Raw genomic sequence first — 21570 nt, 5'->3', positions numbered from 1 at the left:
TGGTATATGGGGACAGGCCAGCATTACTCTGAGGCATTCTCAGCACAGTATGAATGACTAAGCAGGTGACAGTGTCTAAACTTTAAGTATATCACAGTGTCTAAACTTTAAGTATATCATATTCTACACCCATTTTGCAGTGTGTATGGAAAATTACTTTTAAAAAATTTTATGTATAATTGTTAAGTGGGTATAATTAGCAGAAACAGAAGCTATAGCAGTGATGGGATGTTTTTAGGTAGGTACTGAGGGGCCCTGTGGTCAGGAGTAATCTGAGTGATTGCAGGTCAACTGTAATCTAGGCGGTTGTGGTCAGGATTAATCTTGGTGTAGAGGTGAGGGGTAATCTGGGTGGTTGAGGTAAAGAGAAATGTGGACGGTTGTGTAACAGGATGTTGGCAGCACCCAAAGTAGCAGGTTTTACTTTCATAATCACTGATTGTAATTATTGGTGCACGCACACACACACACACAGACACAGACACATACACACAGACACACACACACGCACATGAACACACACACACACACACACACACACACGCACATTCACGCATACACTCTCTCTGCTCATATGTGATGGTCCAGCTGTAGTGTTCTCCCACTGGATCTCTGTCAAGCTGCATCAATTCTTCACTGCTCAGCCAGCAAACCCAGCGCAGCGCAACACAGAGTGGCTAGCTGTGGGTCAGCACTCCCTGCTGTATGGGTGTGAGGTAGCGGGTGGGGTCTGTTATTCTTCCTGTAGAGGTGTGAAGTAGTATGTTGGGTTAATTATTCTTCCTGTAGGGGTGTGAGGTAATTTGTAAGGTTAGTGCTGTAGAGGTGTGAGGTAGTGTGGGGGTCTGATACCTGTCTGTAGGGGTGCAAACACTGGGGTGAAGAGGCTTGAGCTCTACAGGATGTCCTGCTCCCTCCTCGTCCTCCTGCCCCTCTTCCTCCTCCTCCTCCTCCTCCTTGTCTGGTCTCCTGTAAAGCTCAGCAAACTAGGTCATAACGCTGGCAGCACTGAGTGCCGTGGGGCTCTTTGTCACACAAGAGTGCTCTACTAATCAAGACACAATCGATCGACTGACTGACTGACTGAGTGCAGCTCTGAGCTGCTGGGGCCACCTCACTGCGCTGGGCTGAGCCTCACACCAGACCCACAGGGATCTACTGCACTCTATGCTCTGCTCAGCGCTACATATCGAGGACTGTGTGTTCAATGGTGTGCATCTAGGGCTGCGTGTTTTTGGTGCGCAATAAGAGCTGTGTGTTTTGTGGTGTATTTCAGACTCAAGATGATTCTTTGATCAGAATCAAAATCACCTTTATTTGCAGGTACATGAAATGCACAAGGAATTTGCCTAGATGGAATGGTTCCAGCAGTCACAATATCACACACAATGCACAGTACTTCTTGACATGCTCATACAAGGACTTACAGGACATCACACATAGTGCAATACTAGTGCAACATATTGAGACATGGGTGTATTGCGTTATGTATTGGGAGCTGTAGTGTGTTCAGTCCTGGATGATCGGCACAGTGTGTTCAGTGCTGGGTGTTCAGTGCACCCTGGTAAGTGCTGTTTTGTGAGTGCGGTTTGCTCAGCACTGGGTACTCTACTCTCTGTGAGTGACAGAAACCCATGACGACTCAGTATCAGGCTGAAGTGAGGAGCCCTTCAAAGTGAGGATGTGTGTCTGACATGGGGGTTTCTCCTTTCCCTAAAGCTGCAGCTTTGATTCCCAGGTAGAGCACTGTCATGATACCATCACCCAGATTACTTCAACTGTATAACAGTGACAATCTATAACAACATGAGACCCAAAAGTCACCTTCCATGAGTGTGTAAGCTAAGCAATCTAACAGTAGGGGGCAGTGTAGAGCAGTAGCTAAGCACCTGGGTTTGACCCTCAGGGGCACTGCTTTTTGATAAAAGGATGACATGTAACAGATGCATGCAATCTAAGGGGTATAGTAAAGGATACAGTAATAACAATAACGATAATAATCTCTTATGTAATGAGAAGTGGCAGCCTGGTCTACAGGAGCATCATAGCTACAATGAAAGTAATCTTGCTATGCACACACACACACACACACGCGCACGCACACACACACACAAAAGGATAAATACTTACACACCCACACACAAACATTGGTTTTGTCAACTTTACTAGTAGGACAAACTGACCTTTGTTTCCCTTCCCAACAAACACTATTCCAAGGTCCCAGGGAAATGCAGCATGCATACGATGAAAATATGACAGGATCCAATCATCACATTTGAATGGAACTGCAGTAATCTGAGATATGTGGTGAGGTGAGCTCCTCTTTCTCAATCAATTCTCCCTCATCATATGAAAAACAATCCCCCTGAAAGTGGACACAGATCTGCACTGTGGAGTGAGGGGTTGGAAGTACTTGCCCTTTCACCCAAGCCATAAGCCACAATATTTCTAAAACTTTAAAAAGGTGGGTTAGTTATCATGACTATAAAGGGGGGGGTTGAGCTGTTAACCACTAACAGGTCACGCGGAGCAGAGCCGTTTTATGCCGGAGTGTGACAAACGCAATTCATAATTATTACAATATTTTCCCTTTAACAGCGTTAACGTTACATCATATTTACTTTTTTTCTCTTCGCATGTAAAGTCGTTGTCCAGTTTGTATATTCTACGACTGTAAAAGAAACACTCTGATGAACATATTTGCGTTAATTTACGCGTAAATAAATGACGGGATTCTTCCGTGAAAAAGATTACTAGACAGTTTTTTTTAACCCTAACAGGGTTAGGTTCAGATTAGATTCGGAAAAGTCGACCTTGGGTCTGTTTTCGGGGCTGAACGTACATCACTGAGAAAATAAATATTGGCTGTGTCCAAACCAATGTTGCCCACCCTTCCTCATTCGAGCCGGTAGGTGGCAGTAATCCACTAGCCAACGCTTTCTCTTCAAGCCGTTCTCTGCGGCAAGTCAAACAAGATGGCGGCGGCCATGGTAACAAACCGGGTTCACCATCTCCCTAGTAGTGGGCCGGGCCCGCCAGGACATCTGCGCTGGGGTGAGATTAGACGCATCATTTTCTGTGCTCATTTCTAATGTTTCTGCACCCTACACCTGACTGAGGCAAGGTAGTTGGTGTGTAACTAACAAATGAGACAGCAAATCAAGTCAACATCCAGGGATGTTACTATTTGCTAAGTGAGCTAGCTGTCTGTTTTGGTGAGTGACTGATTATGTGTAGCTAGAATACTGTGGTAAGGGAATATGTCACCAAGTTGTTAAGAATTTAAATAATTGCCATTTGTGTATTGTAGACCACTGTAGACTGGAAATGCAGTTTGGAATGAATATGAAAATATGTCGTAAATTTGCATTTAAGTCCAACAGAGCTGTGGTTACAGACCTGAAGACATCAAATTTGTCTTTACTGGCCTTAATTGAACTTAATGCAATTATCTGTTCCAATTTTGCATTCATAGGCTCTTCGACTGGCAGTGATTTTGACATCTCTATACAGTCATATTCACACAAGTATTTCTCTTTGTAGGTAAGTAGATGTGATCTCATCCAGTGAGGTAATTTGCAGACATCGCTGCAAATTACCCAATTTTAAAGCAATATGTGAACGTATGATGCTCTGTATTATTTTTGATCTGTACTTTTTGGAACAAGTAACATAAGATCTGCCCCTAGTCATTATGTCTCATAGCAAACCTTGTTTTCCTAAAAAAAAAAAAAAAAACTTTAGTAAACTTCAATAATATTAGGTTACTTTGTTGCTGATATTGAAAGACAAAGCACACAGAATTTTGACTGATTAATTTAAGGTGTAACTGGAGGCACTTCTCTCTCTGGAGGTTTCTGGCAAGACAGGCAGACAGGCCAGGAGAGTCAGGCAGGCCTGGGGCTGCAATGGCTGCCAAATCTGACAGTACTAAATGAGATGAGAGCTCAGAATGGATGAGTTCTGTCTGAGTTCTTACAGGTCAGGATTCTGCATGCCGAAACTAGGCCCTCTTCTCACTTTCTCTCTCATGGTGGTTTGAACAAACTGGAAGCTTTTCAACAAGGTGGCGCTATGCAATATAAAATAACGTGTTTTTGAGGGAGTGCTATGTGCGGCTGTGCAGAATTGTGGTGGATCTTTTGTTTGCAGTTTTTGTGTCCCTCTCTCTCAGGTGTCCACAGTGCCAATCGGGGTATGCTTGTGCGGCAGCCGGTGTTAGCGAGTGGTTCTGGTAGCTCCTACATCTATGGTTTCATGGACTCCAGCTACAAACCAGGGATGAGCAAGGAGTAGTATCTGTCAGCGCTTTACCTCTGACGGTGAGGGGGAGGGGTATCTGGAGGGTCTGTCTCCAAAGTTGGTTGTATTCCTCTTGTTAATTTTCTCTTTCTCTCAAAAGCATTCACACTTCCATCATTAGCATGGCAGGAGCTGGCCCAGTGGTGCCTGAACTGTTAAAACAGGAACATAACAGGTTACCCTCCAAAAACAGAAGAAAAATAGGTTAAAAGGAATTAATAATGAAAAAACAGCAGAAAAATAATGCCTTTCCCCAAAGCCTCTCCCCAGCTCTGTGCCTGGCTATGGAGAAATGGCTCCAGTGGAGGCGTAGCTCGCTTGGCTACCATCTCTGAGGAAGGCGTGGAGAGGCGGGTCATTCTGGGAAACCAGCTGCCCAAATTCTCCACTGTGTGACCTCAAGAATTGGGCCTGTACAACCTACTCCCCCACCCCTAACACCCCTTATGTTTTTTTTGGAAAAGGCACTAAACAGCACTTTCATGGTTTAAGATTTGAATTTGTGCGAGTAAGACTTTTTACAGCAGTTTCTCAGATGGCAGGACACCATCAGTGATATGTTGGACTTTCTGGCAGAATCAGAAAGAATCTATCTGTCTTCATATAGTGAGAGGAACTAGTTTCTAGTGCTAAGAACTGGAGAACATTTCATCAGCCAGAAAAGAAAAAGTTCAAAATGTAAGTGTAGTTTAACAGACACATGTATATATTTTCTTGTTCCTATACCAGAGATGTTTCCTTGGGCTCTTGCAGTCTTAAAAATAGGCAAACAAAGACTAACTAATAAACACAAATAAAAATTAAAATAAAATCATGGAGTATTATTACTATAGAGACACTGTAAGGTGTGGTTTAGTATGGACTGGGAGAAGATGGCAGCAGTGGGCTGTTTCCTTTTGGAGCTCACAGAAAGAACAGTGTCTACAGGAGGAGAAAAACACAGCAGATCTCAATTTCACACATAGAAAGAGGATGATGCACTGCTTGAACACCTTTTATCCCTGTTTATTTTATTTTACAAATCAGAGATGGTGCCAAAAAAAACCATCTTAGGTTGTACAACAGATTCCCACACATAGCAGGTCAATGACAGGGAATAAGGATTCACCCTGTAATTACTTCCTGTCCCAGCATGCAAACTGGACTTGCGGTTCTTTTGCCTGTAAGGTTTGTTAAATCCTAATTTGGAGGAGCACTTTCCGTAACAACAGCTTCACTTTGCTCTGTTGTCTATCGTCCCCTAAAGGCTACCAGCATGTCACACACCATAATCCCTGAATACTTAACTGTTATCCAGTACAGTCTCTGACCAATCCCATGGCAACCTGGAAGACGTTGGTCAAAAAAAGCAAACCCCTGGTTGAAGCAAGGGGGTCACGTTTGTGTTCATGTTTCAGTGCATATCACAGACTCACAGGGCTGAGATATTTTGAAGGGAAATTCAAACACAAACCTCAGATCCTCCTCTATCCCTCTCTTGGCTTGATTGTCTTTCCGGTACATTTGAAGCATGGTGTCAAATGAAAATGAGGTCTGTCTTGGTCAAGGTCTCTTGGCAAGAAGCAAAGCTTGCAAAAATAAATAAATAAATAAATCCAGTCGAATAAAATGGAAAGAGAGTGAGTGAGAGAGAGAGAGAGTAGGGCTCATTCTTTTGAGTTGTGAAACCACAACACACAATTTATCATTTTCATTTATTTTGCAGACATTTTTAAGCAGAGCAATTTAATAGGATTTTTTTTTTACATGTTAACCATTAATTCTGCTGGCAATTTTGGTTAAGCACCTTGAATAGGAGTACAGCAGCTGCAGCCCGCCTGAGAATCAAGCAGGCAGTGTTTGGGTTTCAGTCACAGGGGTTATACTCCAACCTACTGCTCTGCACTGAAACGTGTTGACAAGCCAGATGAATGACTATGAGCATGTCTGCTCTAGCAAGTGACTCTTTGGATGCTGCAGTTTGAAAGCAAGAGCACTGTTCTTGGACCATTCTGCAGACTTGCACTAGTTATTTTTTGCTCTTGTAACCCAGATATCTTCAGATTTTTCATATGGGTGCAGTGAGCTAGCCCCACCACCCACACCCCATCCCACCATCTCAACCAAAGCTACTACTGAACCAGCAAGCTTTACTCCATGTTAGCATTCCTGAAATGAAACCAGCCGTTAGTTCACCAGCTTAGTCATTAGTGATTAGGGAGGGCAAATAGCTGGCATTGATTTACCCACTGGCTACCCAACTTAATGTTCAGCTTGATGTTTTACCACCCTGACAGCACCTCCTTCCAAAAAAAAAAAAAAAAAAAATCGTAAGCATCTCAGACCTAATATCCATGTACTGTTTGCTTAGCATCCAGAAGCTCTCACCGGGCGTTGTTCCAGTCCGCCGGGCACTCCGGAAATCTTTAAACTTCTCAAGAAAACGTTTCGAATGACGTCATACACTTTTCTCTTGAAGAAAAACCAACGTTCTTACTTCGCGTTACTGTATATACGGACTTCACAGATTCATTGATTGGTTTCCCTCAAATTAAATTCTTACACGAGTTTACGAAAACAATTCAAAGGTTATGTGAACATGTGGTTATATCATAGCGCTGTGTCATATGTATGTAACGTATAAGGAATATCTGACAGAATTAGTTAGGAAATTAGGCAACAAATATTACTCCCCAATATATCCTCGTCGTGCATGCCAGGTAAGCAACGCAGTTCACTAACGTCAGTTACTATATTTTGTTGTTACAGTACACAGAACAAAACAATAAGGTTATATCAATTTATTCAGTTTTTTTATTATTATTCACAGTGAACAAACGTGACTAGCTTTCACAGTGAGATAGCTAAGAATTTATGTAGACTAGCTAAATTACGGCTAAGTAAAGGCTCGTTAGCCTAAGTTTGTTATCGTTACCCAAGAATTCATAGCCTAACCTCCGACAAGAAAATGTAATACGTTAGTAGAGTTTATTTAAGCTGTGTTTATGGACGAGGTCCAGAGAACCGCGTAGGCTGGATCCAGTCAGGGCACTTTTTGCGGTCTGGAGCCAGCGGGAGGTGAGGCTGATCGTGGTGGTGACGTACTGGTCAGATTAAATTTCACTCTTGCATTGATAATGGAAAAAAAGCATTGTATGTCTCCTTTTAACAGGAAGAAATTGATGAAGTCTGACGCATTCCATAACCGCCTGGTCTCCCCGCGGTCATAAGGTGTTTGAGGTGTCAGTTGCTCTCTTTTCTCAGGGCACAAATGTTCCATCTAGCGGCCATCAATGGGCACTTACAGCCGTCAGAGGTGGAAGACATAGGGACGGATGACTCCGATCCTTTTCTCTCTTTTGCAAAGTGAGTGGCGAAGCCACTAATTAATTTCTGATGTATGTTAGAAAGGATAAACTGACTGAGACCGTGTAACTAATACTGACGAACCGAGTGTACTGGAAGAATATAAACATATAAAGAATCGTGTTATTTGGAACTTGGTAAACTTGCTGGGAAGGAAACAGATAAACAATGGTAAACCACAAGTTTGGCAGTGAAATTCAGATTCCAGCTAACACACACCAGCCTGGTTTTGCCTCAGGGGCTTGCAGAACTATGTATAAAAGTGAAAATGTTTATTTTAGTTTTAAAAGTGTGTGTCTATGTATATGCCTATATATATATATATATATATATATATATATATATATATGTGTGTGTGTGTGTGTGTATATACACACACATATAAAATATAATGTGTGCAAATGTATTCATGTATATGTGCATGTCCATGTTGCTCAACTCAGAAGGTCCAGAGTAGTGCAGCGCAAGTGTCAGATGGAGAGCACCCCCTGCTGCCCCCCCTTGCTGCAGGTTAATCCCGCTGCTCAGTACAACCAGGAATTCTGGGACAGGATCCTCCACTGTCCCAGGTCTGCTCTACCACCCTCACTGAGACTGACTCACACACACACACACACACACACACACACACACATACAGTAAGACATTCACAGACACATGGGCACTCCTATATGGACAGATGCACAGACGTATACAGTAAACAGGTCTTTCAGTCCTGACACACTTACACAGACACATGTTCCCAGACAAAAAGACAGACACGGTGTATACTTGCACAGACATACCTGACAGACAGACAGAGGGTACATACAATTACACTAGCACACACATTAATGTTGACACATATGGCTGCAGTGGTGTCTGTGTCAGCTCTAGACCGGAGTACAATTTCCTGTTTCCCTATCTCACCTGTCCTCTTCCCTGTCAGCTCTTTTTCTGTCACCCCTTCCCTCTGCTGAATTCATTCACTACTTTCTGTTGTCCTTCAGTGAAAGGTCTCCACTCCTTCTCTCTCCACAGTTCCCTTCAGTCAGAGGGCTATGCTGCTGCACCTGCTGAATTGGTGAGTTCACCTACAGGCACCACACCTTACTGAAGAGTGTGCTTAACCTCTCACACGGAGAGCATAATGCTTTGGCTGAGACTTCCATGGATTTGACCAGCTCTGAGAGCAGATTCTAAACTCCCTGTTAATTCGGACAACTTGTTAACAGGGTTTCCGTCATCCGGTAATTACCAGTTTTTGCCTGGAAAAATCTATAAAAAGCCGATAAATTAAAAACTTGCCGGTCAAAATGTCCAGTAATAATGCTCATAACGAAGGTCATCCCTAAACAGGACATTTGTGTTTTGACAGCGAAACAGCCTATTAACAGCCTACAGTACTTTTCTTCATCAAAAGGGTGCACACTTTTATTGCGCGATACATGCTGGCATGTAACTTTTGCAACAGCTTGCAAAGTGCTTATTTCAGTTGGAGTGCAGCGCAGAGCTCAGTGAGCTGTAATGGGCTACATTGGCTAAAATTGCCTGTGTTCTGCCCGTGTCAAGCGTGCCGGCAGAGAGGGGAATCGAATTAAGACGGCGCTGCGAAGTCGTCTGGAGGAGGAGAGAGTGACGCGGCTTATGCGCATTGCAAGACACCTTGGACACGTTTGATTTCAAGTCGGCAGCAGAGGACTTTGCCGCAATGAAAAAAAAGGGAAAATAAAATGTTACCTGGTAGCCTATAGGCTACATTTGATGCCATGTAGACCTAGCCTTTTTTTAAACAGGCTACTGATGTTACAGGTTACAGATGTTTCGCAATAGCCTTCATTTTAGCGGCCAATGTTGAGGTTTTGCTTAATCCTTACTGTTCGTTTTGCTTAATCGTTACTGTTCGTTAAATAGTCAAATTGATTTGAGGTCATTGTCATTCTTTTGTCAACCTAGGTGTACATTATATTTGCGTTTCTAACATAAACTGTTATTGAAACGTGACCGGTAAGTTTCAGATTTGTCTGGTAAAGTAAATTCTTTCCGGACACCGGACCGGCAAGAAAAAATCCTAGCGGACACCCTGCTTGTTAAGTGTGAGTTTCTATGGTTTAAGTTAAATTGTGAGGGTTAGTTGTGTCTGCTCTGTACTCTGGCCCCCCAGTGGTGGAATGAGCTCTTCGCAACAGACAGAACAGCCACTGACAGTCTTCTGCCACAGACTGAAAACTCACCTGCTCGAACTACATCTTGGTTCACTGCTTATGATTTAATATTGTCTCTGATCTTAGCCTAATCTTGTATGCAGTTTAGTAAACTTCTGTGGATAAGAGTACCTGTTAAAAAATGAAATGTAATGTAATTGTTGAATTTTGAATAACGCACTGTCTTTGTTTGGGGAATGTACTTTGGACTGGACCCTCTAAGCCATTATCATGATTCAGGATGCACTGTGTTCTGATTGGCTGACAGCGTCCTGACTCCGTATCATTGGCTGTGGTGTGCATAGGTGGTTGGAGTGGCTGCACGCAGGCATTTGCCGGGGCTCGGAAGAGTTAAGGGTGCAGAGCTGGGCCCAAAGAGTCTGCCCACCCCCGAAGAGCTGATGGGTCGGAGGACGGCGAGAGGCGGAAGAGGAGGCGGGGCACGCAGGGGTGACATCATGCAGCAGAGGGTGGCAACTGTGTTGCATCACATCAGCGACCTCAAGAGGAGGCAGAGCTCCATTGACCAGTAAGAGGGGCAGGGTTTCTGCTTCTGTGGGCGTGACAGGCAGAGAAACAGAGGGTGTGCCCTGTGTAGGCGGAGTTTGCACACAATTTCAAAATCGTCAGTCCCGGGGCGCATGCCAAGTGACCCACTCGAAACCGATGACAAACCCAGCTGAACAGCAGACAGAGCAAAAATGCACACAGCATAGACGACTGATGATGCCATGGGCATTGACATATTAGAAAGCAATGGTATTTGGGACATGGCTCTTGATTTTACTTTTTGGTCAGACACATGTTCCTGACCTGTCAGCCTTCACTGATAACAGTGCATTTGCTTGCTGAAGCTCCATTAAGACTTGACTTTGCCGAATTAGTCCCCCTCTGTCACTGATGTAAATACGGCGTACACCAACATGCATAAAATGCCCACCCAAATAGACAAACGGACAGTTTGTGGGTAGCATCAGAGTGATCTAGCGATCAGAGCTTGAACCCAACAAAGGATTCATCTATTTGGATATAGTATTTAACCATACATTGACATATATTATTTTCTCATAAAATAGGCAGATTAAAAATCATATTGTCAGTAGTGTTTATTAGGAGTGCAGTGACAGATGTGTAGGAGTGTGTTTGTACTGCAGGCTGAAAACAGGGCGGAGCTGGGGTTTCATGGCCAACAGCAGGCCAGAGGAAGGGGATGCAACCAGCACGGGGGAGGAGCCAGACACATCAGAGACTGGGCAAGGCATCAGCAGGACCCTGGGGAGGAGAAACAAAACCTGTCCTGCCTCCTTTCCTCCAAACCTGCTCCTGCATAACCAGGAGGTATGTGCCAGTATGCCCAATGACACTAACGACAGTCTCACACACTTGCGCATACTCATGCACACCCACACAGTCTCACACAGACAAACACCCGCACACATACGTACACCCAGAAAAACACTGTCGCACAAATGTAGAGCACTATTCTGGAATCCACACTGAAACAGAAGTTACAGAAAGTGATTTAAATAGGATGCTGACATCGTGGGTTCCATTGTGTTTGCTGCGTGATACATAACTGAGGATCTCTCCAGCTAGTTTATGCTTAAGGGTGCGTGCAGCACCATCTGTCCCGCATGGACAGACCTCCAGTGTTTGCCGAGACAGAACAAAATCTCGTGAGGTTTTTCTCTTAGGCAGATCTGCACAAGCACATGCGCGCGCACACACACACACACACACACACACACACACACACACACGCGCACACACACACTCACGTACTCATGCATGCATGCGTGCACACACAAATGCTCACTCTTCCTATTTCCACTCTGTGATGTCGTTGCAGATGACATTAGGAGGAGGGAAGGCAGCAGTGCAGAAACTTGCTCCGGGAGACAATCCCATGATGTCGTTTGTCATCGCAAAAGCTGACAGGGGGTCCCACGTGGCTGGGTGCAGCCCACGCCTTTCTCCCAAGGAATTCTGGGGTTTTGGTTTCAGTGCAGAGCAGTAGGGCCTGGCCCATCTTGGTCTATGACACTACTGTCCCATATGTTTCATTCAGTGAAGTGAGTATTCGCACCTCCTGTGCCCACAGAGCAGATCTCAGCATGCCCTGTCTGCTAAGTACTTTACTGGACAGCTAGCAGGAATTTTGCATTCTGGCATGGAATTTGCACATAGGGCACACAGTTTGTATATTGACAAGAAGGTCGTATGTGTTAAGGTTGAATATTTGAGATGAAATGGTTATATTAGCTCTTGAATAACACTCTAATACACATATTCATATATTAGTTTGGGTAGTACTTGTATAAAACTGGCTTGTTTAAATTTGTCTTTTCAAGTCTCCACTCACACACATTTATATATAGAGAGACAGTATTTTAAAAATCTTGTCATGCTCCTCTCAAACACTTACATTATCTCTTTATTTATCTGTAGCATCATTTGCAGTCTTATTTTATCGCATCCAGTTTGTTTTTTCCTCTAGCATCATTATTAATAGTCTGTCATCTGAAGCTACATTAACAATCTGTTATTTATTCATTGTCTGAGGTCACTGTCAGGGTCAGCACTACCTGCTGGGCCCACGCTGTCCAAAATTGGCAGAAAACATTTCAGGCACCTGCAAAGTGTAAAAATATACGGGATGGTAGGGGAAGCTGTTGCTACATGTTCATCTGTTGATCTTAGTTTTTACTGTGCTGTTACATTTTGGTTACAAATGATTTATTATAAATAATAGACTGTCTAATTTCAGCATGTGGCATGTGTGCATACATCTGCAGATCCATCTACAAAGCCTATGCGCCCTCTGTGACTTCTGACTGACACATGGTTCGAATGTCATTCATCAGTTCAGTGTTGTATTAGAAAGGTGATAATATGATTGTAAATTCATCACTTTGAATAAAAGTTTATTCTAGTTCAGATTTTGAAAAAAAATACAGTCATTGAATATAGTTGTTGGTTTAGATGACGTCAATACCCGAGAATCATTCTTCTTATGCATATTTCTTTTCGTGAATAAAAACAAACAAACCTTTCACAATCTTTTGGGCATTGGCTCTCTGCTTTGTTATTGCTTTGAATTTCCGCACTAGGGTGAATTAGGATATTTTATTGCTGGTTGCCTCACAGTTTAAGACTTCCTGTACAAAAAATAGCTTGGCGCTGCAGTTTTTAAAGCAGTAAAAACCACAACAAAAATTGCCTTTATTGACGCTAATACTTGTCAGAGGCTTTATTCTGAAAATTGTTCAATAGTTGACTATATATTTAAGTTCAAATAACAAACTTGCTCAGCAGTAATCGAGAAGAAAAACACTATTTCTTGTGTTAAGTTTAACACTCATTGATGGTGGTACAGGTGAATGTTCACCTTCTGTCTGCTTTGTTTATTTTTAAAAGATTAAGAGTGACTTATGAGTGCTTCATTATTTAAACAGCTGTATAATGTACAACATATTATTTTAAATGTAATTTAAATTTGAATGTCTTCATTTGAATGCCATTTTATGTAACTTTCCCTCCCTTTACAGCTGATGGTATATCACCCTTTCTTATTGTATACATACAGCTGAATACAGACAGTTTTTGTCTTGTCTTGTGTAGATTTTTTTCTTTTTTCCTCAGATGTTTCAGGTCAGCCTATTTTAATGTTTGTTTATGATGACTGTGGTAAGAGTAAAGTCCTGTGTTGTGAAATCTGTTGTCAAAGAGAGTTTAGGAGTACGCCTAAGTCTCTACCTCCAGCACTACACCATAGAGTACACAGCCATCCTGTGAGCTCCAGACTCCATGAAGTCTCATAACAGAACTGCTGAAACTCAGTTCTTACTACTGGAAAAGGATCTCATTAGTGTGCTTAGCTAAGACGTTAAACCACAGTAAAAATTTCAGCTTTCACTTCAGTGACTGTATATTGTAGTGTGGAGGTCTTATTCCTATTACAGCAGCACTTGCAACTTAATTTCTTTCTTTTGTTTCTTCCATTTCCTTCTCTTTTTTACTTTTTCTCCAATTTCCGCCACTGGCACACAGCTAGTATGTGCGGTTTTTCCAGTTTGAGAGGGGATGAGTCACTGAGGGCCTGATCTTTCGAGAGAGTTACCAAAAAAATCACAAATTAAGATGTGGCCGTCTTATGAACGATCGCCAGTCCTACCATCTCCTCCTACTGCTGCGCTTCTCTTCTGGAAATTGCGAAAGTGAAAGTTAACGGACTGTCAAAAAGCGAGCATCCACATCATTGCAGCTCGCTGCAGCATACAGTGCTTTTTTGTTATTATTATTAATTTTTTTTTTCGCGAGCTGCTTGCGATAAGTTTGATGGCTGACCGCGCGACACGGCGCATGACAGCAGTTCCGGTGGCCGGCGCTCAGTGGCCCTCTCTTTTGTGCGCTACATCGATGCTCACGGCCTTCACCTGTCTCGGTCTGCTGCTCATTCAGGCTGCGCAGATCCACAGACTGCGAGAGGAGCTGTGGGGTTTGAAACTGCGGGTCGGAGCATTCTGCGGAGAGGAAACAGATGCTGCGCGCTGCGGGGTAGGTGAGTCTTAATGAGCTCGTAAAGTAAGCATGTTGGAAAAAATGCCTACCCACAAACCATACCTGAAGTCCCATGGGAGTCTGTTTCACCCGACAAATGGATGTCACAACAACCGAGTAAATCTTTTCAGCTACGTTGTGAAACGTACCGGAAAAAAAACGTCTGGACTGAAAGTATTGTTTTTATTAGCTGTGTTTTATGGAGTGACTTCTCGTCTTATTGTTAACAATGTGGCCAGTGTTCGTGCCTCATCGATTTGGGAAGGACAACACATGTAACGCACTCCAATGGACACAACTGTACTGACTAACATTTTCGTGACAGTCCACTCGTTGCTGACACAGTACTTCCTGCTCATCTGTTTGTCATTATCAGTAAGCGGGCTTTATACAATCTGAACTTTCAAGGGCGAAGTTAAAAATACAGGAACATATTTTAAGTAAAAAAAATATGTAATTTATTTGTGTGTGTGTGTATGTGTGTGTGTATTATAAAGAGAGAGAGAGCAAGAGAGAGAGCAATAGATACACATTACAAATGATACACATTACATTACACATAGATAGATTGATAGATAGATAGATAGATGTAAGTTGTGTAAAAGAGAGGAGGTGGCACAGCTGTTGCACCCTTGAAAAAGACACTTAGGTCGAAAATCTTGAGTAAATATGTAGTTGTGCAAATAGACAGTGTAAACCGTGGGCTGCTTTTGGATGAATCTGATGTTGGTTCTAAGGAATTGCCCTTGACCCCCTTTTGTTCTGTTTGAGGTACCCACCCTTTATGGTCGAGTGGGGACACTGGGCCAAGATGAGGGGCGAATGAGGAGGGAGGCGCCAAGGAAAGGAGCACGGAGGCTTCGGCAGACTGGACAAAGTGGGTCCCGCTAACGTCTTCTTCTGTGAACATTCTGTGGCAGGTCATGTCACCCAACCTCTGCAGGGTTATTGAAACAGAGGGCGTAACTATCCACTTATTCCTTGTGCCAAACTGTAACTCAGGCAGCGCTGTTAACCTACATGGTTATAACTCACATCCAGTATGCCATTAATACATACCATTAATACATGGATTCATCTTAGTGGGGCTTTACCATATTTCGACAGCCCTGTACTCCCTCCCCCACCTGCTATCTTGCTATCTGCACAGTCTTATATGAATATAGGGCCAGGGTGAAACAATAGCATTCTTGATCACCCCCCCCCCCCTTCCTCCAGATGCTCTTTGTCTCCTCTCATTCCCACACTCCATCCTGCAGACCATGATCTCTACCATCTGTTAATTCCATGTAGTGAGATCCCAAGCTGTCATTAACTTGTCTTCTTACAGGGCGGCGCACTTTTCTGCATCTTCAGCCCCTGTCCTCGCAATCTTTCGGTGAGTGCAAGTTTTTTTTTTTTTTCTGAAACGTTGTGGCTGAGTCCCTCGTTGTCATTCTCTGGAAGATGGCTTCTCTTCTCTCCCTCAGACTTCCTGTCCTCCCTGTCTTTTGTAACACCTGTTTTTTAAAAAATCTCTCTTCCCTTTTCTTGCTCATGTCTGCCTCTCTGTCCACCTTTTTCTCTCTTCCCCTGTCTTCCCTGCTGTTTCTCTAAACCCACTCTTTCTCTTCCTTCCCCTTCTTCTCCTCCTCTCTGTTCCTTCCCCATTCTCTCTCTAAATTTCATTTTCAATTTGAAGTTTATTCATACAGAAGTGTTGCTCAAGCAGGGAACAACAATAAAACACATAAATTGGATGAAGAACCACATTGTCAGAATTACAGTAGTGTAAATAATCAAAATGGTGACAATAATAGTAATTATGGTAATAAGTGATGTGTACCGGTGAAATATATTTTTGTCTGTGTCCATATGTGTACGCACAGGTGATTATTTAATGTCTCTGTCTGAAGGGCAAGCTGTGACACACCGCGAGCAGCAGGGGGCGCTGTGTGTGCTTGCCATTACACAGCTGATCAGTTTCTGTGCCTGACAGTCTGAGAAGAATTCTAAGTAGCCGAATTATTTCTTTTAAGAGATGCAGCCGAATTTGTTTATTTGTGGCAGTGCAGACAGAGGCAATCTCTGTCACAGCCTCTCCTGTTAGACAGAAAACAGAGCTTGCTTTTGCTGGCCTGCTGCCATGTTTTGCTGGCCGAGTGTGGTTCCTGATGCTGCTGGGTGTGATGAGCTGCCATGCTTCTCATTTCATTTCATTTTACTGTAAATGTGCTTTCTGCCAGTTGGCAAATTATTTCTTCGGTTACAAATAACTGTTATTTTGTTTTGGATTTTTTGTTTTTTCCTTTCCCCAAAATTCCAAATAGTCATATATTATTTCATTTATAATCTAGTTGATTTTGACAGGGACAATGCTGGCTTCATGCTGGTTTTGTTTAGTATTAATGAAAACACCTTCCCCAGATTAGTTCTTACACAGATACCTTACTTGGTATTTACAGATGTGAAATTTGCTTCCAGTCTTACAAATTCTGCGCTTAAGCTCTTGGTCCCAGGAGCACCTCAGTACTGACGGAACTGAGATCTTCAGAAAAATCTTCATAAATTTGATCAGTTGTGATCAGGTGTTCCAGTAAGTTGAGATTCTATGAAATTAAAATGAATTCTCTTGACATACTTTGTTGACTTTGTTGTTGTAGTATTAGTGAAAGTTCTTTAAAAATTCATATGATTCATAGTTTTGGCAATGCTGTAATTATTCTGTCACTCCCAGCATTGACTTTATTCGCTGGATCTTTCCATTTTTGAGAGGGATTTGTCTGTGTGGCTTTTCCTTTTTTGTTGAAGTATTTTGGTAGCAGCTTAAGTTTATCTTTTTGCTGTGTTTCCTCTCTTTTGTCTGTCTCTCTCACCCTCTCTCTTTTGCTCTCTATCTCTCTTTTACACACTCTCTCTCTCTCTCTCTCAGATGAAGAGGACAAGACAGTGCTGAAATGGACTGTAGGACAGAGTCAAGGGGAGGGGCTAAATGTGTCTGGGGAGGCGGTCACCGTGATAACAGGAGGTCTCTACTTCATCTATAGTCAGGTATATTTAAATAAAGAGGTCATGCATTCCAATAATTTGGCTTTGTATTAAGCGTGCTGCACAGTCGATGTAAACGTAGGTCCTATTGCCAGCACCAGCTGTCATCTTGGGCCTTGAGGCTACAGTGTGTATGCTACTCACTGATGTGCTGCACTGTACTTGGTGCAGGGGTCATGCTGTGGCCTATAAGCAGCACTGAAGCCCCTGCTAGGCTTACTGCACATACACATCAGAGATAACACGTAACAGTACACATTAGTAGTTAGTACAATCCTGTGTTAGCAGGTCTTATGATAACTTGTTCTTATAATGGATGATAACAAACATGATACATTTTTTTTTCAATACTATAGTCGTAAAAGGATAGTTAAGGATGAGATAAGAGGTATAAAAAATAAGGACGGAGTTATGGTTTATGATAACAAAGCTATTGCTGATACCCTAAATAAATAGTTACTTTGTGGAGAGTTTCACTAGTGAAGTGTTTTCACATATACAGAATTGAACACACCTCATTCTGAGAGTCTTATGGAGGAAATTGAATTAAATGATGCAAAAGTACTATATAAACTCCAAAAACTTAAAACAAATAAGGCAGCAGGCTCCGATGGAATATATCCAGGAGTTCTCAGGGAACTAGCGGAAGTGGTTTACAAGCCTCTGACAGTTATTTTTAAACAATCTCTCAAAACTGGAGAAATACCAGATGACTGGAAACATGGCAATGTAGTACCTATCTACAAGAAAAGTGACCAGACTGATCCAGGAAATTATAGGCCCGTCAGTCTAACTTGTATCACATGTAAATTACTGGAATCCATCATTAGGGATAATCTGGAAATATACCTTGAACAAAATGGTATCTTAAATGATAGCCAGCATGGTTTTCACAGAGGGAGGTCATGCTTAACAAAACTCCTGGACTTTTTTGAGGAAGCTACAATGTGTTTAGGCTCAAAACAAGCTTTCGATATTATCTATTTGGATTTTCAAAAGGCATTTGACAAAGTACCACATGAGCGACTTATAGTGAAAATGAAATCTGCAAGGGATTACAGGAGCTATCACTGAGTGGGTTCGAAGTTGGTTATCTAATAGAAAGCAGACTGTAACTGTGGGAGGTATTGTATCAGAGCAGGGTCCTGTACGAAGTGGAGTCCCGCAGGGATCGGTGTGGGGGCCTTTGCTATTCCTTATATGCATAAATGATCTTGATGCAGAGGTTAGCAGTAAAATAGTAAAATTTGCAGATGATACAAAACTAGGGGGTCTAGCCAACAGTATAGAATCAACTAAGGTAATACAGGAAGACCTAAACAGCATCCAAAAGTGGGCAGATACCTGGCAGATGACATTCAATTTAACTAAATGTAAAGTCTTGCATGTGCGAAATAAGACCTTAGACAAGATTACTTCATGGGGAGAAAAAACTAGAATGTGCTCAATTTGAAAAAGACTCAGGAGTAATAGTTGACCCAAACTTAACAGGATCTAGGCAGTGTGCTGTAGCAGTAAAAAAGGCCACCAGGATGTTGGGATATATAGCTACAAGTATCAATTATAAATCTAAAGAGGTTATATTAAAATTATACAGTGCTTTAGTCAGACCTCACTTGGAATATTGTGTGCAGTTCTGGGCACCACACTGTAAAAAAGATATTGAGGCTCTTGAAAAAGTTCAAAGAAGGGCAACTAAATTTGTTCCTGGCATGAAATATAAAAGCTATGAGGAAAGACTCAACTTACGTAACCTATTTAGACTTAGCGAGAGGAGACTTAGGAGTAATCTAATAGAGGTTTTTAAATTTATAAAAGGACTCAATAAGGTTAACTATAGTAGATTTTTTAGGGTACGTTCAGTCTGTAGAACAAGGGGACATAAATGGAAACTAGTGAAGAGTAAGTTCCCCACTGACATAAGGAAGTATTATTTTACACAAAAATTTATCAATACATGGAATAGATTGCCAGGTCATGTAATTGAGGCAGAGACCCTTGCTGTGTTCATGTCCAGAATTGATGCAGTTTTGGATTCTCTTTAATTGAAATGGGGAGCTTAGTTGGGCCGAATGGCCTGTTCTCGTCATAATATGTTCTTATGTTCTAAATAATCCACAGACAGTAAGCTAACACAGTCAACCCAGGTGCTTTAGCAGTGTGTTTGAGCCTTCAAAGATAGCGACCTGTGACATCAACAGTAGATGGCAGCCCTCCCACATCTGCCCTGCCCTGTCTGTCCATTATTGATGGAGTGAACTCTGACTGACAGGTCCTGTATGAGGATTCCACGTACGTCATGGGTCATGTGATCAGGAAGCGGATTGATGGCAATGAAGTCAGACTGATGAAGTGCATGAAGAGCATGCCCGACAACATCACTTATGCGCTCAACACCTGCTACACTGCAGGTAACACATCACATGCTAACACGCAACACGGACTGAACATATAGAGATCACACACACGCTGAATACTGAGGTCAGGCTTTGCAAAAGAGAGAACACATGATTGCTCAATCTATCCACACAAATGAGCACAAGAGAGTGAAAGCCTGCTCTGTAGATCTACAGTTAGAATAATGGCGTGGTAGTTTAAACGATGGAGTTTAAGTGAAAGTTTAAATGGTGTAGTTTAAATGGTTGTGTAAAAGGTGGAGTTGAAGTGATAGTTTAATGGATAGAGTTTAAGTGGTAGTTTAAAAGGTGGAGTTGAAGTGATAGTGTTAGGCTATAATGCTGGTCTATGCATTAGTGTCTGTATCTGTAGAGCATCAATATCCACTTCTTTTTCTTGTGTTTACTTTTGGGCATTCAAAATTCATAGTTCCTTAATGGCAGGTTATGTTAACATTTAAGTCATTATTTAAAATTCGTGATTCGTTCTGGTCCTCCACTCTCTTTCTTTCTCTCTCAGGTATTCAGTACCTGGAGGCTGGCTCTGTTCTGGAACTCTCTATTCCTCGTAAGAACGCAGGACTTGACCTCCAACCGCACTCCACCTTCATGGGCATCTACAAACTCTGATACCAAACTGCCTGAACACTGAGCAGAACCACATACACTGTACACCCCCACAGAAAATGAGCACACAGGACAAGTTCAGCACCAGCTCTCCGCACTGTCATAAATAACTCAACACCAGACTGATACACTGTACAGACTGAACACGCAAACCATCGCACACTGACTGAGCACTGACGCATGTTCAGTATTATCGTCAAAGAACGTGAAATGAGTACCGAACACTGTCACAAAACGCTGTGCTGCACTCAGGGTGCACTGACCTTGCTACACACCGTTTCCCAGCCCTTTCCCAGTCGTGAGAACGCGATTGCATGTGTGGGTTCCTGTTCCAGCTCTTAGTTAATTATCATCCATTGAGCTGGCACCATTTGGCATAAAGGTTTAAAAAAAGATTGAATGGCCCCCTTACAATACATAAAAGGTGATAACCAGGGAATCTGATTCTTCAATTAAAATTCGAAGAGTCATGGATTCAAAACTCTATCTTTACAAGACTGTAGTTCAACCAAAGGCACCCCCTTGTGGCAATACAACATACTTTCAAGTGCACCCTGTAAAGTATAAAGGGGACATTTTTTTCCTCTTTGTGAGGTTAGAATACTTGTTTGTTGGGTGATAAATCACACCTGACATCAGAATAAAAGCATTATTTAGAAAGCATAAGAAAAAAGTCAACTTAATTTTCAACTATTTCAGAGGAAAATGAGAGCTAAGCTCAACAGAGCAAACACCATACCCCTCACCCCTACAAGCTACTGTTATCAGTTACTCCACTCCTTTTCACATGTCATAAGCTTCATCCACCCATAACTTTGTCAGTTATACACACAGTCGTGCATGTACACATGCATACACGCCAATGCACACACACACACACACGCAGGCAGGCAGTCATGTAACCTCTGCCCCCCAATGGTGGCATAGGTAATTACAACCGAAGCTGTCCCTCAGCACCTCCTCTATTGGGGAGACAGTCTAATAGGTTTCATGGCGTGTGAGTGTGTATAAGGTCATTCTGTAACAGTGCAGATGTATGTCTGAAATCTAGTGCACGACTGCAGTGCTGGAGATGCCAGAGTATCAGTGCACACTCTGATCTTCTGATAAAAAGAAGCCGAGCGGCCTAC

The 21570-nt window shown here is 42.5% G+C and overlaps 2 protein-coding genes across 3 annotated transcripts; both read left to right on the top strand.

Moving 5' to 3' along the window:
• Window positions 1–3517: 3517 nt before the first annotated feature.
• Window positions 3518–11911, top strand: LOC118775644. Of its 2 annotated transcripts, XM_036525656.1 has the most exons (7): window positions 3518–3543; window positions 4175–4322; window positions 8091–8216; window positions 8668–8710; window positions 10136–10359; window positions 10985–11168; window positions 11680–11911. In XM_036525656.1, the coding sequence occupies exons 3-7, from the start codon at window positions 8122–8124 to the stop codon at window positions 11845–11847; spliced, it is 714 nt and encodes a 237-aa protein (XP_036381549.1). In that variant the 5' UTR covers window positions 3518–3543; window positions 4175–4322; window positions 8091–8121; the 3' UTR covers window positions 11848–11911. The 2 variants fall into 2 exon arrangements, with proteins under 2 accessions (XP_036381549.1, XP_036381548.1); XM_036525655.1 differs by having other exon boundaries at window positions 8091–8710.
• Window positions 11912–14249: 2338 nt separating this feature from the next.
• tnfsf13 (TNF superfamily member 13) lies at window positions 14250–21324 on the top strand. The gene is made up of 6 exons (XM_036523756.1): window positions 14250–14387; window positions 15162–15270; window positions 15730–15768; window positions 17302–17420; window positions 19690–19828; window positions 20334–21324. The coding sequence occupies exons 1-6, from the start codon at window positions 14250–14252 to the stop codon at window positions 20441–20443; spliced, it is 654 nt and encodes a 217-aa protein (XP_036379649.1). The 3' UTR covers window positions 20444–21324.
• The last annotated feature ends 246 nt before the right edge of the window (window positions 21325–21570 follow it).

This window comes from Megalops cyprinoides, chromosome 3, assembly GCF_013368585.1.
Source record: "Megalops cyprinoides isolate fMegCyp1 chromosome 3, fMegCyp1.pri, whole genome shotgun sequence".
NCBI lineage: Eukaryota > Metazoa > Chordata > Actinopteri > Elopiformes > Megalopidae > Megalops > Megalops cyprinoides.
This window is presented reverse-complemented; position numbering and strand designations above follow the sequence as displayed.

What these genes read in the sequence shown, in the direction of transcription:
- tnfsf13 (XM_036523756.1), top strand. Translation starts at nt 14,250, where the DNA reads ATGCTCACGGCCTTCACCTGTCTCGGTCTGCTGCTCATTCAGGCTGCG. An exon ending in CAGATGCTGCGCGCTGCGGG is followed by an intron (nt 14,388 to 15,161) that starts GTAGGTGAGTCT and finishes GTTCTGTTTGAG; the next exon opens with GTACCCACCCTTTATGGTCG. An exon ending in CCTGTCCTCGCAATCTTTCG is followed by an intron (nt 15,769 to 17,301) that starts GTGAGTGCAAGT and finishes TCTCTCTCTCAG; the next exon opens with ATGAAGAGGACAAGACAGTG.
- LOC118775644 (XM_036525655.1), top strand. Translation starts at nt 8,384, where the DNA reads ATGTTCCCAGACAAAAAGACAGACACGGTGTATACTTGCACAGACATA. An exon ending in CTGCTGCACCTGCTGAATTG is followed by an intron (nt 8,711 to 10,135) that starts GTGAGTTCACCT and finishes TGGTGTGCATAG; the next exon opens with GTGGTTGGAGTGGCTGCACG. An exon ending in AGGCAGAGCTCCATTGACCA is followed by an intron (nt 10,360 to 10,984) that starts GTAAGAGGGGCA and finishes TTTGTACTGCAG; the next exon opens with GCTGAAAACAGGGCGGAGCT.